We start from the raw sequence: 12,017 nt of genomic DNA, 5'->3' as shown, positions 1-12,017 counted from the left end.
CACCGTGGAGATGTGGGCAAATGCCAAGAGGTTAACTATTTTAGAATCGGGATCCGTGGCCCAATGATGTTCAACTCGACCTTCGCCTGGAAAAGGTCGGTGCGGCGGGTCACCTTTTCTCTCCCAGACGACACCCACACTATTACTGACAGCACACAAGCCACATATCGACCAGTAGGTGGGTGACTGGCATATGTAAGTGCCCTGTTATGCTGCGTTCTGCAGCCCTTTGGCCAGTCTACTTAAACGCCTTGGCGCCACACTATTTTACTACTGGAATGCTTTCCACGCCCCGAAGCGCCGGCGTGCCAGATTCGGAACCCGCCCTGCTCCGCCTTCAGCCCATCACTGTTGCTGTGGCCTTCGCGTCTCTAAAATCTGTCACATATCGAGTGCATCTATCTTCTGATCACAACCAATCGTCCATGAAGCTCACAGGGGTTCGGAGACGACAAGGCACGCTCAGCGGCAATGGCCACAGATGCGTAGATCAACGAGCGTTAACGGACACATTCCCAAAACTGATGTAGAGCTCGAGGGGTAGATGCTTGCATACAGTCCGAGTTGGATCACCTGGCAGCTTTTCTGATCCTAAAACTGATCCGAAATTCGGCGTAGGGATCGGGAGATCTGGTAAATACCAGATGTCCTCGGTTGCAAGTCATGCGAGTACTGTCAGCCCAGTCTCGAAAGGTGCTCGCTCGACCTTTGCAGCATGAGGCATATTTAGATACCTTCGGCGTCGTCGTGGAAACTGAGGGAGAATGATGCCTGGCGAGCAAAGCGTCAGGGACAACATGATGGCGGAGTTCGGTGATCCGGATCAATAGCAAAAATGCGTCTCCAACACAGCGTGTACAGAGATGAAGCGAGCTTAACAAAAACGAAAGAAACTCCAGAAGGGAGAATGGGGTCATTTATAGAACCACGCACGAGGACGCACGACGATTCATGACGCTAAACAGGACCAGGAGCGCTAAACCGCATCGCGTAATTCACAGGCACTGCACAATATGTATTTACGAGGACTTGAATCGCTATCTAGTGGTCCCAACCTGTCAGGATGAGGAATTTATGAACTGGCTAGTACTGAGCATGTCCAATAGAATCAGATGATTGATTATGTGACGGATGAACCTGGGAATAGCCTCATCTCGTGGAAGGGTGCCTGAGGCATAATTTTGGGTCGTTTGCACTACGCGTTTGCTGGTGCGCGTTTGCTGGGTACTTAAGCCCTCTTTTTCTGGCGGACTTTCTTTCTTTCTCCTTCCTTCTTCATCTTCGAGATTCTCGTCTGTAGGCACCGAATGAATCTGTTTCTTTCGAACGGCGGGTAACAGATTGAAGGTGTTAAGATCGGTTGAGCGATCTCAGGGGTCTCTATATTTGAACTATGGCGTGTTATGACACCATACTAGGTGGAAATTGGGTGAACGATGAATAAGCCGATCCTGAAGGGTCCTAGTGGTATTTGACCACTTCCTCAGTTCGTCACAACCCACTAGGGACTTTTTGAAACTTTCCATATTACATGTCTTGCGTACTGTAGCTCAAGAACAAAGTGGAGAGATTCGCAATCTAAAGCTATGCCTCGATTAGGAAGACCTATTAAGTTAGTTCTTGCTTTGGGCCTTGCTATCCCTCTTATCAAGGTGAAGGAATCTGGCTATTTGATATCTTAGTCTATGTCATTTTCTTATTCTACAGAATCAATAGACCATGGACAATGTATCTCTTACTCTCCTATGCTGCTTTATATTGTGGACCAAGTACACATTCGTAAGAGGGATCAAAGAGGCTTGGATTGCTAACTCGTGTTTGTGCCTCAGGCAGAAGGGCCGAACTGTGATATTAAAATGTACTATACATATAAAGGGTTCCCATACAAACTTTGTTTATCGGGGCGTATCCTTGGCCTTGGATTAGATATTCGCTGGCTACAGCATCGGTGCCAGCCAACGGGACGTTCCACATATACGTGTAACCACTCTGAGATTGAGGCGCGACACCGATAGACCACGACCACTCCGTATTGGCTTTGGATTCAGAATTCCAAGTGCCAGTGTATTCGTAAAACCCAGAGTAAAAGACATTGCCTTCGACAAGGTAGTTGACGACCTGGTGCCACTGGGTACCTAGATCGTCCACGCCTGCCTTGTCAATCGGCCACCCGTGGACGGGTAGGCGAAATCCTACTTTTAACTCTTGTTTGATGCCGATGAATAGCCGCACAAATGCGTATGGCACCAGGATATCGGCTTTGTAGATAACGGTGTCGCCATCCCCTGTAAAGCCAGTATTGACGATTGTACCATTGGCTGGTAGGCTTTTCGTGCTCGCCGAGATCAACCGGGAGCTACCTCCACTGCTTGAAGCTAAGATCGTCCGTACCTCGAAGGTGATACCAGAGGATCCGGGGTCGAGCATGCCAATCGTAGCTCGGGTCAATGAGGCTGGCAGCTCCAGCACCTGTTCACCATCCTTATACACTGCGTAGCCAAGAGCATTTGCGACTGATGACCAGGTGAGTGTGACGGAGCTATAGTCCGAAGAGGAGACGACCGCGTTGCTTGGAAGACCAGCAACGTAGGAGCCAGTAACTTTAGCTGGGTCACCAATGCTAGGCTTGCCACCTGATACTTCGTCCATGACTGCTTTCATATAAGCCTCGCTGGGTAAAGTATCGTAAGGATTAGGTTGGCCATCATCGCTAATTTCCAGTAACCCTGCATGACGGCTCCGGGCCAGCGCAGCAACACCCGCAACCTGTTCCTGTGATACTTTGTAGATAATATGCCATATCTTTCGGGGATCCTTTGGCGTCCAATCATTAGGTACGAATGAGTTTGTATAAGTCTCATAGCTGCTCTCGAACGTCAACAGCGTATCCATAGTGTCTTCATAGCATTGAGCTATTGGCGAGCCAGGATTGAGCACTGTATAGTTATGCGCCGGGGTGTTTGCACTTCGTATAATTGTTGATGTATGCGTACAGATCGGCGTAAATATTGTCGGGACCACACTCTGGCCAGCCTTCATCGAAAAAGATACCGCCGAGACTGGTGCCATATAGCTCGAACCACTTGTCGATATCTTGTTCAATTTGCGAAGCCCAGTCTGCGAGGTTATGCGAGCCAAGCCGAGTGGTAAATTGTTATTGGCTCACGCCAAGATATCCAGTCCGAACATAACCAAGGATCTTTTTGCCTTGACTCGCAGCTTGATCAATCACCGATTCCCAGTCTTTATCGACCGCATAATCTGGATCGTTCATAACATTGGCAACCAATACGCTGACCTTCTCAGTGTCGTATGCTAAGAGTCGTTCCCACGAAGCCGGGTCTCCGAGAGGGTTAATATACGACGCAATGGCGATCTGCTGGCCGGCGTCCCCTCCCGAACCTGTACTATTCGAACCCCTATTTGTCGAGCCCAGGGCCTCCATCCAAGTCCACAATTGGCTGTTATATTCTTGAGCTTAGCTAACCAACTAGTTAACTAGTTAGTGAAGGAGTGAACGCTCGATGGCAGCACGCGCTGAGACGTGCGGGTCGATTCAGCAGAAAACCACCACAAAACACACGCGTAGCTGTCAGGAAATAGCGAGAAACCCAAATGTAGGGGTCCGGTCGGGGAGGTGTAAGAAGGTGTATTCTAGAACTAGCTAACCGGCCACCGTATACTGCAGGCTATGTCACATAGCATGGATGGCACCCATGTAGTAGGGGGAGGGGTCTCCCCGCTACATTAGTTAGTTACTGGTCGCTGATCATAGTCATCAGTCATATGACCATCTTGATCTGTTCACTGAGTCTGAGTCTATTCTGACATATACTCAATGAGCTTTACCTGGAGCACCCTCATAGAAGCAGCGGCAGTTTTATTAGGGAGCTCTCATTTAACAGACATTATACTGTGTATGTAGGTGCAAATTGACATGACGAATCATCAGCCCAGACTGTCTAATTGAGCACAAAGCGTGATTTATTATCGCCAGCCCAGGAGTCCTCCGCATGTGCGGCGGGTTTCTTCCTTCGCGAGATATCAATATGCTCCTTCAGTCCCTTCTTAAAATTGACGATACACAAGATTGCGTTTACTAACGTCACAGTGAGAAGCAATATTGCTAGAATAGAAAACAGTGTCAAAGAGAACTTGAAACTTTTCAAGCCGGCCTGGTTTGACGGCCCATATATTTGGAATAAGGTATTGACGAAGCTGGCTATGACGACGAGAATGAGGAACTGGATCGAGAGTTAGCTTCTCACAAGTGCCAGGAAATTTGGACACATGTGCCCACCATAATGCAAATGAGGGACTTTCGCTTCTCTAGTCGACAGAAGCGTGCTCCCAATGTCAAGCTTAGAATGGCGAGAGGAATCATTGCAGCTTGGATGATGAATTCGTTGGCTGTGAAGTCGTTCATTGCCAGTAAGATCTGTAGTTGTGTGCCGAAGACGAAGAAGAAGTCGAATTTGAGTAGTGCGATGAATACCTATACCCATTAACGACGGTCCTCTCCCTCTACCGCCATATCAAACAAACCTGGTATGTAAAATATCGACGACTCATCTGCAGGTCGGCGTTGATACTCTTGTAAATAGTCCAAGAAAATTCAGCACGCAATTTCCACGTCACAAAAGCCATGATGACCGTGCAAACACCCAGAAATACCGGAACTAGAATCAATTCAATGAGATAGGTTCGCCATAGCCGACTTCCCGATCTCGCGGTCCCTGACAAGTTGCTGATGGTCTCATGAATTTCCTTCATTTGAATTCCTCCGTAGAGAAAGAGCCCGAAGTTGCAAATGCAAAGCCCGGTCAGCTGGAATGTGTTCTTGCGTCGTAATGCATCGTAGGAGAGGGCAAGTTCGTAGAAAAGGGCGAATATGTAGAGGCCGAGGAAGGATCGAAGCCGCAATATCCCGTCGCTCGTTTTGTCATTAGAGAATTCCTTGGAAATGCTGAAGATGATCCAGCTAGACGTAAGGCTAATGTCAGAATAGAGTGCTGGAAGGAGCCGTGAAGGGGTTGGAGATACCTCTCGATTCCCACCGTGAAAAGTGTCTCAACTATCCCGACGACAGCGAATGATCGAGTCCAGAAAGTGTCCGGAAAGTAAAAATTGTAGAGACGCTTCTTGCGGACGGCGTGGCGATTGCGCCTTTGAACGGGGCTCGTGGGCGCATGAAAATCGTCAAGTTCAATGTATTGCCTGTGATTGTGGGTCGACAGCGCCGTCTTCATGTACGCAACGCGGGCGCTGGCTCGGTTTTTAGAAAAGGCCTGGATAGGGGCAGACGTGGTGTTGACCACTCCCACGTTGCCGGACTGCATTGTGTCGACCGGCCATGGAGAACGATGTCAATGGAAGGTTGGAATCGAAAAGGGCGCGGAGCCGCAGGTAATATTGAATGCCAATGTTTTGACAGCCCAGGTCCAAGAGATTCTGGAACGCAGACAGGCCTAGATTGGAAAAGTGGAGACCCAAATCCGAATACGCACGGAAAAAGGCGCCACTATCGGCCGCTAGGATCAGTTAGTGTCCTAAAAATAAGGATCAAATTAATCAATCTCCCTCGTCCCCAGACACCGGATCATTCTATTCGTCAGTTCGGATTGAGGCATAGGCAGACGCGTACATTAAGGAGGTATATTTACTCCACATCTGGAGTTTTGATCCAACTCCATATACTTTGGCTGACTATGTGGGGACATGGCTTCATCCCTTTTCAGGTCGAATCCCGAGATGGTTTTGATGCGATGGAATTGAGAAATGAGTGGAGAATGAATTTGGATGGTAGTGAGCGTCTCATTGGATCGAGCCGATTCGAAAGATCGCGTGGGCCGTTCTATACATAGGATATCACAAATTCTGGAAAAAGCAAGAGGCTAGCCATGAGTGGGTCGTCGACTCTAGAAATGCATGCTACTTCGAAATTAAAAGCAAAAATCCTCTTAAGAACCTGCCATGCTATTAGATTGAACCAAGAAAAGCTCTTCTCAAACAATGGATTCGCAGCTTTGAGCTGAAATACCTTAAGGGGTACCTCATATCTGCTACGGTTGTGCAGAGTTCCAAATCTCGCCGTGCCAAATAGACGGTTGGATAGTATTCAAAAGATGGACACAATCACTAGTTATTATTGCACCATGACTAATTTGCGGTGATTTGAACGAGTGGCCAGATAGCAATGCGTTTCGGTTCACTTTTATGCTGTAGATATCAGCCCCATACTCCATACCGTTCGATTGCTGGGAATGATTCTGATGGCAAAGTCAGGGTCATGGAGCCGTTAGTAATTTAGTACAGCATTGCTTTTTCTGACTAGTTTCTGGGGCACATGAGAATCAAATGCAAGGATCTTCATAGATTCGTGATATTTTGATTCAGGTGAACCGCGCCCATGCTGTGTTGGCGGGGAACTTGATCCGCTTTTGCCGATGGCCAGTGAGAGGCGGCCTCAGGGCGTGAGCGGGATGGTGGCCCGTATACCCGCGGCGGGGATCTTGTCTTAGTAGACTCGCCAGTCAGAAATTCGCGATGGTAACTTGTAATATGCAATCGATGTGGTGTGAACTCTCGCTTAGGAATTCAGCGAGCGGGGAAGAGGATCTCCTCATGCTATAAATACGTCACTTTGGTCTTCAGATCAAACCAAGCTTGAAACTGTTGAACACTCCAGGATTCATCTGACTCGGAATCATGTCGTTCACCACCATCTCGGCCGTGACACTTAAGAAATCAACGTTCAAGTGAGTCTCAAGGCCTGTGCGAGCAATTCTCCAAAAGCTAACATCTCTCCAGGCTGAGCGGCCCATACGGGGATTGGCGCGATGATCTCCAGTCGCAGGGATACGCTGTCGTCAAGAATGCAATCGACACCGAGAAAGCCCGCTATTACCAACAAAAGGCCCTTGATTGGCTTCAGTCATTTGACACTCCCCTTGATCTTCAAGATCGCTCGACCTGGACATCAGAGAACCTGCCCATCCAGAGCAATGTAAATACCTTCAAACACTATTCAGTCGTCCACGAGAAGTTCATGTGGGAAGCTCGCATGGAACCCAGAATACTGGATGTATTTGCAAAACTCTGGGGTACAGACGAGTTGCTTGTCTCTTTCGATGCCCTGAACGTGACTCTGCCAAACAGGGAGGACAAATCGGCTCTGAAGCCCTGGCCTCATGTTGACCAGTCACCTATGCGCCGCGGTATGCACTGTGTCCAGGGGATCATCAACCTCAGTCATGCCGGTCCTGAGGATGGATCGCTTATTGTGCTCCCAAAGTCGAATACTGCTATCGAGGGATTCTTCGATGCGGAAACCGACTCAACGACGTGGGAGAAGAAGGACTTTCGCTTCATCAGCGAAGACGAGATGGAGTGGTTCGGGTCCCGGGGGATGAAGCCCATCAAGGTACTCGCGGAGCCCGGTGATTTGATCGTTTGGGACTCTCGTACGGTGCATTGGGGTGGTGAGCCCACCCCTGAAAGTAATACCATCAGGACCGTAATCTATGCGTCTTATTCGCCCGCGAACTTGGCTACGACCGAGACCCTTGAACGAAAGAGAGAGGCCTTCGACTCATTTCTTGCGACGACTCACTGGGCGCACGATAACGTTGTCATTCGTGAGAGAGAAGCATGTTTCTCTGATGGAAGCGTGGACCCTCGCAATCGACCTCTGCCTTTAGAGAAGCCCGAATACTCTGAACGCTTGCTTCAGTTGGCGGGGGTAAAGGGGTATTGATTGGAGTCGGAGGCGGAGTAAATAGCGAGTTTTAGGTTAGAGCGATACGGAATTTACAACGATGTTCAATGTCTGATATCGAAGTGTTGGCCCTAGCGCAGAAGGAAGGCGTGCTGACGGCGGTGATTATTAAGGGCGTTCGTTGTAAACGCGACTCCCCGCCAAACCGACGCCCCACCTTTCCCCAGACCTTCGCTGCCACTCACAGCGCCGCGCAATCTAATGGATTTCCCTCGGAAACGCGCTCTGGTCGCATGCATCTTCTGCAGGCACCGGTAAGTAGCATCATGCACGTTTGTCTTTGCGCATTGTCATAACCTCTCCCTAGAAAACGAAAGTGTGATGGCCAGAGGCCATCCTGTGGATTTTGCGAGAGTGCAGGCGCCCAATGCGAGTACCAAGAAAATCAGAGTGAAAAGTCAGACAACCGGGCTGTGTAAGATCGGTTAACCATACTCACATTCTGGACAGAACTGTAGGAGATGGATCGGCAGAGCTCTTGCATCGCCTGGATCGGCTAGAGAGCCTTGTCCAGCATCAGACAGCGGTGATCACCGCCTTATCGGATCGATTTTTGTCCATCGCTTCGAATTCCGATGCGATCAACTACTCACAAGCCAGTCCTTCGGTCTCTTCACAAGTGCGAAGGCAAAGCCTTCATTCGACGACAAGCTTCCTGCCGGCTGATACTTCAATATTGGCGAATACTAGTATCGGGTATGGATATATGGAAAATGATCCGATTCTCATTCCACTAGGACACCAGACGCCAACAGCCAACCTGCTGGGGCTTGACCCCATAAAGAAGCTTATCGGTCATTACCCGCATGATTTCTTCTTGTTTCTCGAGTTCGAGCGCAAACCGCCTATCTTGATGTCGCAGACGCCCAGAGACATGATTCACGAGGAGCTGGTACAACAGCGAGAGGCCACAGACTGTTTGATCATGAGCTTTTTCACTCACGTCCACTCCCAGCACCCTGTTCTAGAAAGGGGGCCCTTCTTGGAACGGTTTGAGAAATTTCTGGCAAATGGCCAGACAAATGATATTGATGCTGCATTGTGTCTCACGGTGCTAGCTCTTGGGGAGATATGCTCCGGTCCAGGAGATATTTTTGATATGGAGTTCTCGATGAATAATAAGGGTGCGGATTATTTTGCACATGCGTACCAGATAATACTGGCCCAAGAAAATGCAATGTTTTCGAGAGACCCGAATGTTCCTTTGACATTCTACTTTGCATCATTGTATTTCCGCTATAGTGGACGCCCACTCCTATCATGGAAAATGATACACAGTGCTTCTACGAGTGTTCAGCTTATTCTCTCATAGTGAGTCCTTTGCAACCCTGCTTGTTTGGCTCAAGGTAGAGCGACCTAACAAGTTTAGCCTGAATGATGGGATTGTGCCGCCAGAGCAAAGCGCCTTACTGAATCGAATTGCCTGGGGCTGTTATATCCTCGAATGGTAATGACTATGCTCCCTACACTTTCTTCTCAGCTAAATAAAACTTCGAACCTCCAGTGACGATCTTGCCGAATTCCACTTTCCTCGTAGTGGAATCGAGGTCCTCGTTGAAAGGCTACCCTTCCCCGAATTTTCGAACCCGACCGAAAGAAGCAACCTCATATTTCTATCTATGTGTTCGATTCGGAAACTGTTGAATAGGATCCATAATACGATGTATTCAACTGAGGCTGGCAGTCCGGACAAGGGTCTTCCACGAGGAAATACAACAGGCCAGTCCCGACTTAACTACGAGCCCTCGATAGAATCATTGGAAACAGTCAATATTGAACTCAGACGACAGCTCAAGGTTTGGATCGACTCTCTCCCTGATTCAATCAAACCTGATCTCCGAGATCCAAACCCTCAGGACCTGCAAGATAGTCAGATGCGCACAAGGTACTATGCGGCAAAACATATAATCTGTCGACCCTGTCTTGTTTTCGCTGCCGTTTCAAAGGAAACACATTTATCAGAATACGTCAAAGCAAACTGTGAGTCCTGTGTAGACAGTTGTCGGATGTTTTTGCGTGCAACCATGCCGCTCCTTGAAAGGAGAACCCATTCCACCTGGTTGCGTCTACAAGCGTAAGAATACTTGCATTCTGACCTCGAGGTGTCTGTGCTGATGTTTCTGAATGCAAGTCTGCTGGCTGCTGTGTTTGTTATCACCATGGCCAAAGCCACGCCCTCTCTCAGTTTCCTTGTGCCGGATTTCAATGAGTTGATCGATATGGTGATATTGAAAACGGAGCCTTGGGCGCGTCATCATGAATCTGCCGATGCTATTTTGAACATTTTCAAGACCATTCGGCAGAAGCTTCGACTGTCGGTGGCGACATTATTAGGACAGAAGAAATGAGAAATCGTGTTGATGAGCTCGAGTCTTGTGGCTGTCTACCCTTCATACCCAACATAAGCCTTGGATATCTTCTCGCGTATCCACTGCAGAGAGTCAGTAGGATCCTTTGATAATGTCTTATTCCAGGTGTCCTCGGGGTGAAGTCTACCTCGCCAGCTTTGAAAGGGGCTCTGCATGGTGGGTTGTCTTTCGATGTGTGATTTTCCAGGACAGACACGGTGGCATAGTAGTCAATTCCAAAAAGAATGGGATTGAATATCGCTCCTCGCCCGATAGATTGGCTACTCGATGGATCGTAGACTTGAAGTTTTTGTTTGTCCTGTGAATATGTAACTGCAATTGTACAGCTTGGTATCTGCACGATGGTGTCTTACCAGGTCGACAAACAATCTGCAATGTTCACAACTAATGTACCCGGGATAGGGGGTGCCAGGACCCACTCGCCGCCGTAATTAAGAACCTGCAGTCCAGGTGCTTTGCCCTGGGAAAGAATAGTAAAGCACTCGAAGTCCTAGACAAAAGCATGATTCTAGCAGTGATCAATTGGTCAGTGGTATCAAGGTCATAGACAAACTGTATGAGCCCCGAGTCCTTCGCGCCTCTCCCCCACGGGCTGGGGTGGATAGTGCATCATCCTCGATGTGATTCCCGGATTTCGGATTTTCGAGTCAAAAAACGTCCCGGGGACATCCAAAGCCAATGCAAATATGCGCATCATCTTTCGACAGAGGTTGAGGACTGCGGAACAGTATTGGATGTATTTTTTAGAGAAACCAGCGAGAGTCTCGTCGTCGGGTCATTGGTTGTCGCCATAAAGTCCATATGTATCCGGAGGGAGAGGGTCACCTTCCGATCTCTGTGAATCCATTTGGGTTCCATAGTCAATGACGAAGTTCTCAGAGAGAACCCCCATGGCTTCTTCTTCGGAAATCGGGTGGTCGTCTGTTCCCGTGGCCTGTTCAGCTCCGATAGGGCTATAGCCGTGGAATTTCTGTGGTTAAATGAGTTTGGGGCTTCTCATAAATTACTAGAAGCTCACAAAGGTGACAGTGAACTGACCTTGGAATTTCCGACATAGAATTTCATCTTTTGTTCGTCGGCAACACTAAAGAATTTCGCTGCTACGTCGTGAATCCGGGTGATCATGCTTTCAGGGATACCATGATTCTATTACAAATCCGATGTGAGAAAGTGGTATCATAACAGGATCCAAGAAGAGACCTTACAGTACCCTGATGTGGAAGAAACAGACCTGGGTATAGGCATCGTAGACTGTTCGGGAAAGTTCCTGGCGTTGCTCGAAGTACGGACTATCGATATGAGATAGATCGATGACCGGGATATGGTCGCAGTTGGCTGCTTGAGATGTGTCTGCTAGTACTGTATTCATTATCACTTCTTGGAGAGAAAGTGAAAGGCACTTTGAAAGGACGTGAAAATATACATCATTCTTGCAGGATGTGATGAGTTCGTCCCACCGAGCGATTCAATGCGGGGTGGGCGATAAGGCCGTCTCTTCCAGAGTTACACCAGGTGCGCCAGCATGTACCGTGCAGCCGAGCCTTAACGACGGCTGCTCTCCGAAGTTTCGAAAATTTACTGTTTGTTTCATTCATGCAACGAAAAAGGAAAAGTAAAAATAAATTAAGGACGTTTCCATACTTCGCAAGCCCCTAAGCGTAAACGGCCGAGTACTTTGCATGAGTAAGCGAGATAGTAGGCATGACAGTTGAATGCTGATTGGGGGGGTGATTAATTCCTGCTTCAAGACAGACCCACACGAGCATGATTCAGTAGAATACTATAGTTATTCAACCCAAACGCTGGCATTGTCACTGGCAGTGTCCGTCTCATGCCGGATTAAGTCAAATCCAGCACAGGCAGAATTTGTG

The 12,017-nt window shown here is 48.4% G+C and overlaps 6 protein-coding genes across 6 annotated transcripts; 2 read left to right on the top strand and 4 right to left on the bottom strand.

The window, feature by feature from the left end:
• Nucleotides 1–1,851: 1,851 nt before the first annotated feature.
• N7532_005657 (uncharacterized protein) lies at nucleotides 1,852–3,445 on the bottom strand (the record flags this gene model as incomplete). Its single annotated transcript, XM_056618151.1, has 2 exons — nucleotides 1,852–3,117; nucleotides 3,167–3,445. The coding sequence occupies 2 exons, from the start codon at nucleotides 3,443–3,445 to the stop codon at nucleotides 1,852–1,854; spliced, it is 1,545 nt and encodes a 514-aa protein (XP_056474310.1).
• A 517-nt stretch (nucleotides 3,446–3,962) lies between these two features.
• Nucleotides 3,963–5,339, bottom strand: N7532_005656 (uncharacterized protein; the record flags this gene model as incomplete). The annotated part of the gene is made up of 4 exons (XM_056618150.1): nucleotides 3,963–4,244; nucleotides 4,301–4,495; nucleotides 4,546–4,981; nucleotides 5,044–5,339. 4 exons carry the CDS (start codon nucleotides 5,337–5,339, stop codon nucleotides 3,963–3,965), a joined length of 1,209 nt encoding a protein of 402 aa, XP_056474309.1.
• A 1,369-nt stretch (nucleotides 5,340–6,708) lies between these two features.
• On the top strand, nucleotides 6,709–7,756 carry N7532_005655 (phytanoyl-CoA dioxygenase family protein; the record flags this gene model as incomplete). Its single annotated transcript, XM_056618149.1, has 2 exons — nucleotides 6,709–6,758; nucleotides 6,811–7,756. The coding sequence occupies 2 exons, from the start codon at nucleotides 6,709–6,711 to the stop codon at nucleotides 7,754–7,756; spliced, it is 996 nt and encodes a 331-aa protein (XP_056474308.1).
• A 68-nt stretch (nucleotides 7,757–7,824) lies between these two features.
• On the top strand, nucleotides 7,825–10,125 carry N7532_005654 (fungal specific transcription factor domain-containing protein; the record flags this gene model as incomplete). The annotated part of the gene is made up of 6 exons (XM_056618148.1): nucleotides 7,825–8,035; nucleotides 8,085–8,174; nucleotides 8,236–9,088; nucleotides 9,147–9,224; nucleotides 9,282–9,662; nucleotides 9,909–10,125. 6 exons carry the CDS (start codon nucleotides 7,825–7,827, stop codon nucleotides 10,123–10,125), a joined length of 1,830 nt encoding a protein of 609 aa, XP_056474307.1.
• Nucleotides 10,126–10,160: 35 nt separating this feature from the next.
• N7532_005653 (uncharacterized protein) lies at nucleotides 10,161–10,843 on the bottom strand (the record flags this gene model as incomplete). The annotated part of the gene is made up of 4 exons (XM_056618147.1): nucleotides 10,161–10,229; nucleotides 10,274–10,458; nucleotides 10,513–10,636; nucleotides 10,700–10,843. The coding sequence occupies 4 exons, from the start codon at nucleotides 10,841–10,843 to the stop codon at nucleotides 10,161–10,163; spliced, it is 522 nt and encodes a 173-aa protein (XP_056474306.1).
• Nucleotides 10,844–10,921: 78 nt separating this feature from the next.
• On the bottom strand, nucleotides 10,922–11,515 carry N7532_005652 (uncharacterized protein; the record flags this gene model as incomplete). The annotated part of the gene is made up of 3 exons (XM_056618146.1): nucleotides 10,922–11,116; nucleotides 11,185–11,292; nucleotides 11,357–11,515. The coding sequence occupies 3 exons, from the start codon at nucleotides 11,513–11,515 to the stop codon at nucleotides 10,922–10,924; spliced, it is 462 nt and encodes a 153-aa protein (XP_056474305.1).
• Nucleotides 11,516–12,017: the final 502 nt, after the last annotated feature.

The sequence above is a fragment of the Penicillium argentinense genome, assembly GCF_028826775.1.
Source record: "Penicillium argentinense strain IBT 30761 chromosome Unknown utg000005l_segment0_segment0, whole genome shotgun sequence".
NCBI lineage: Eukaryota > Fungi > Ascomycota > Eurotiomycetes > Eurotiales > Aspergillaceae > Penicillium > Penicillium argentinense.
Note: the sequence above shows the minus strand (reverse complement) of the source record. Positions and strands in the feature narration are given on the sequence as shown.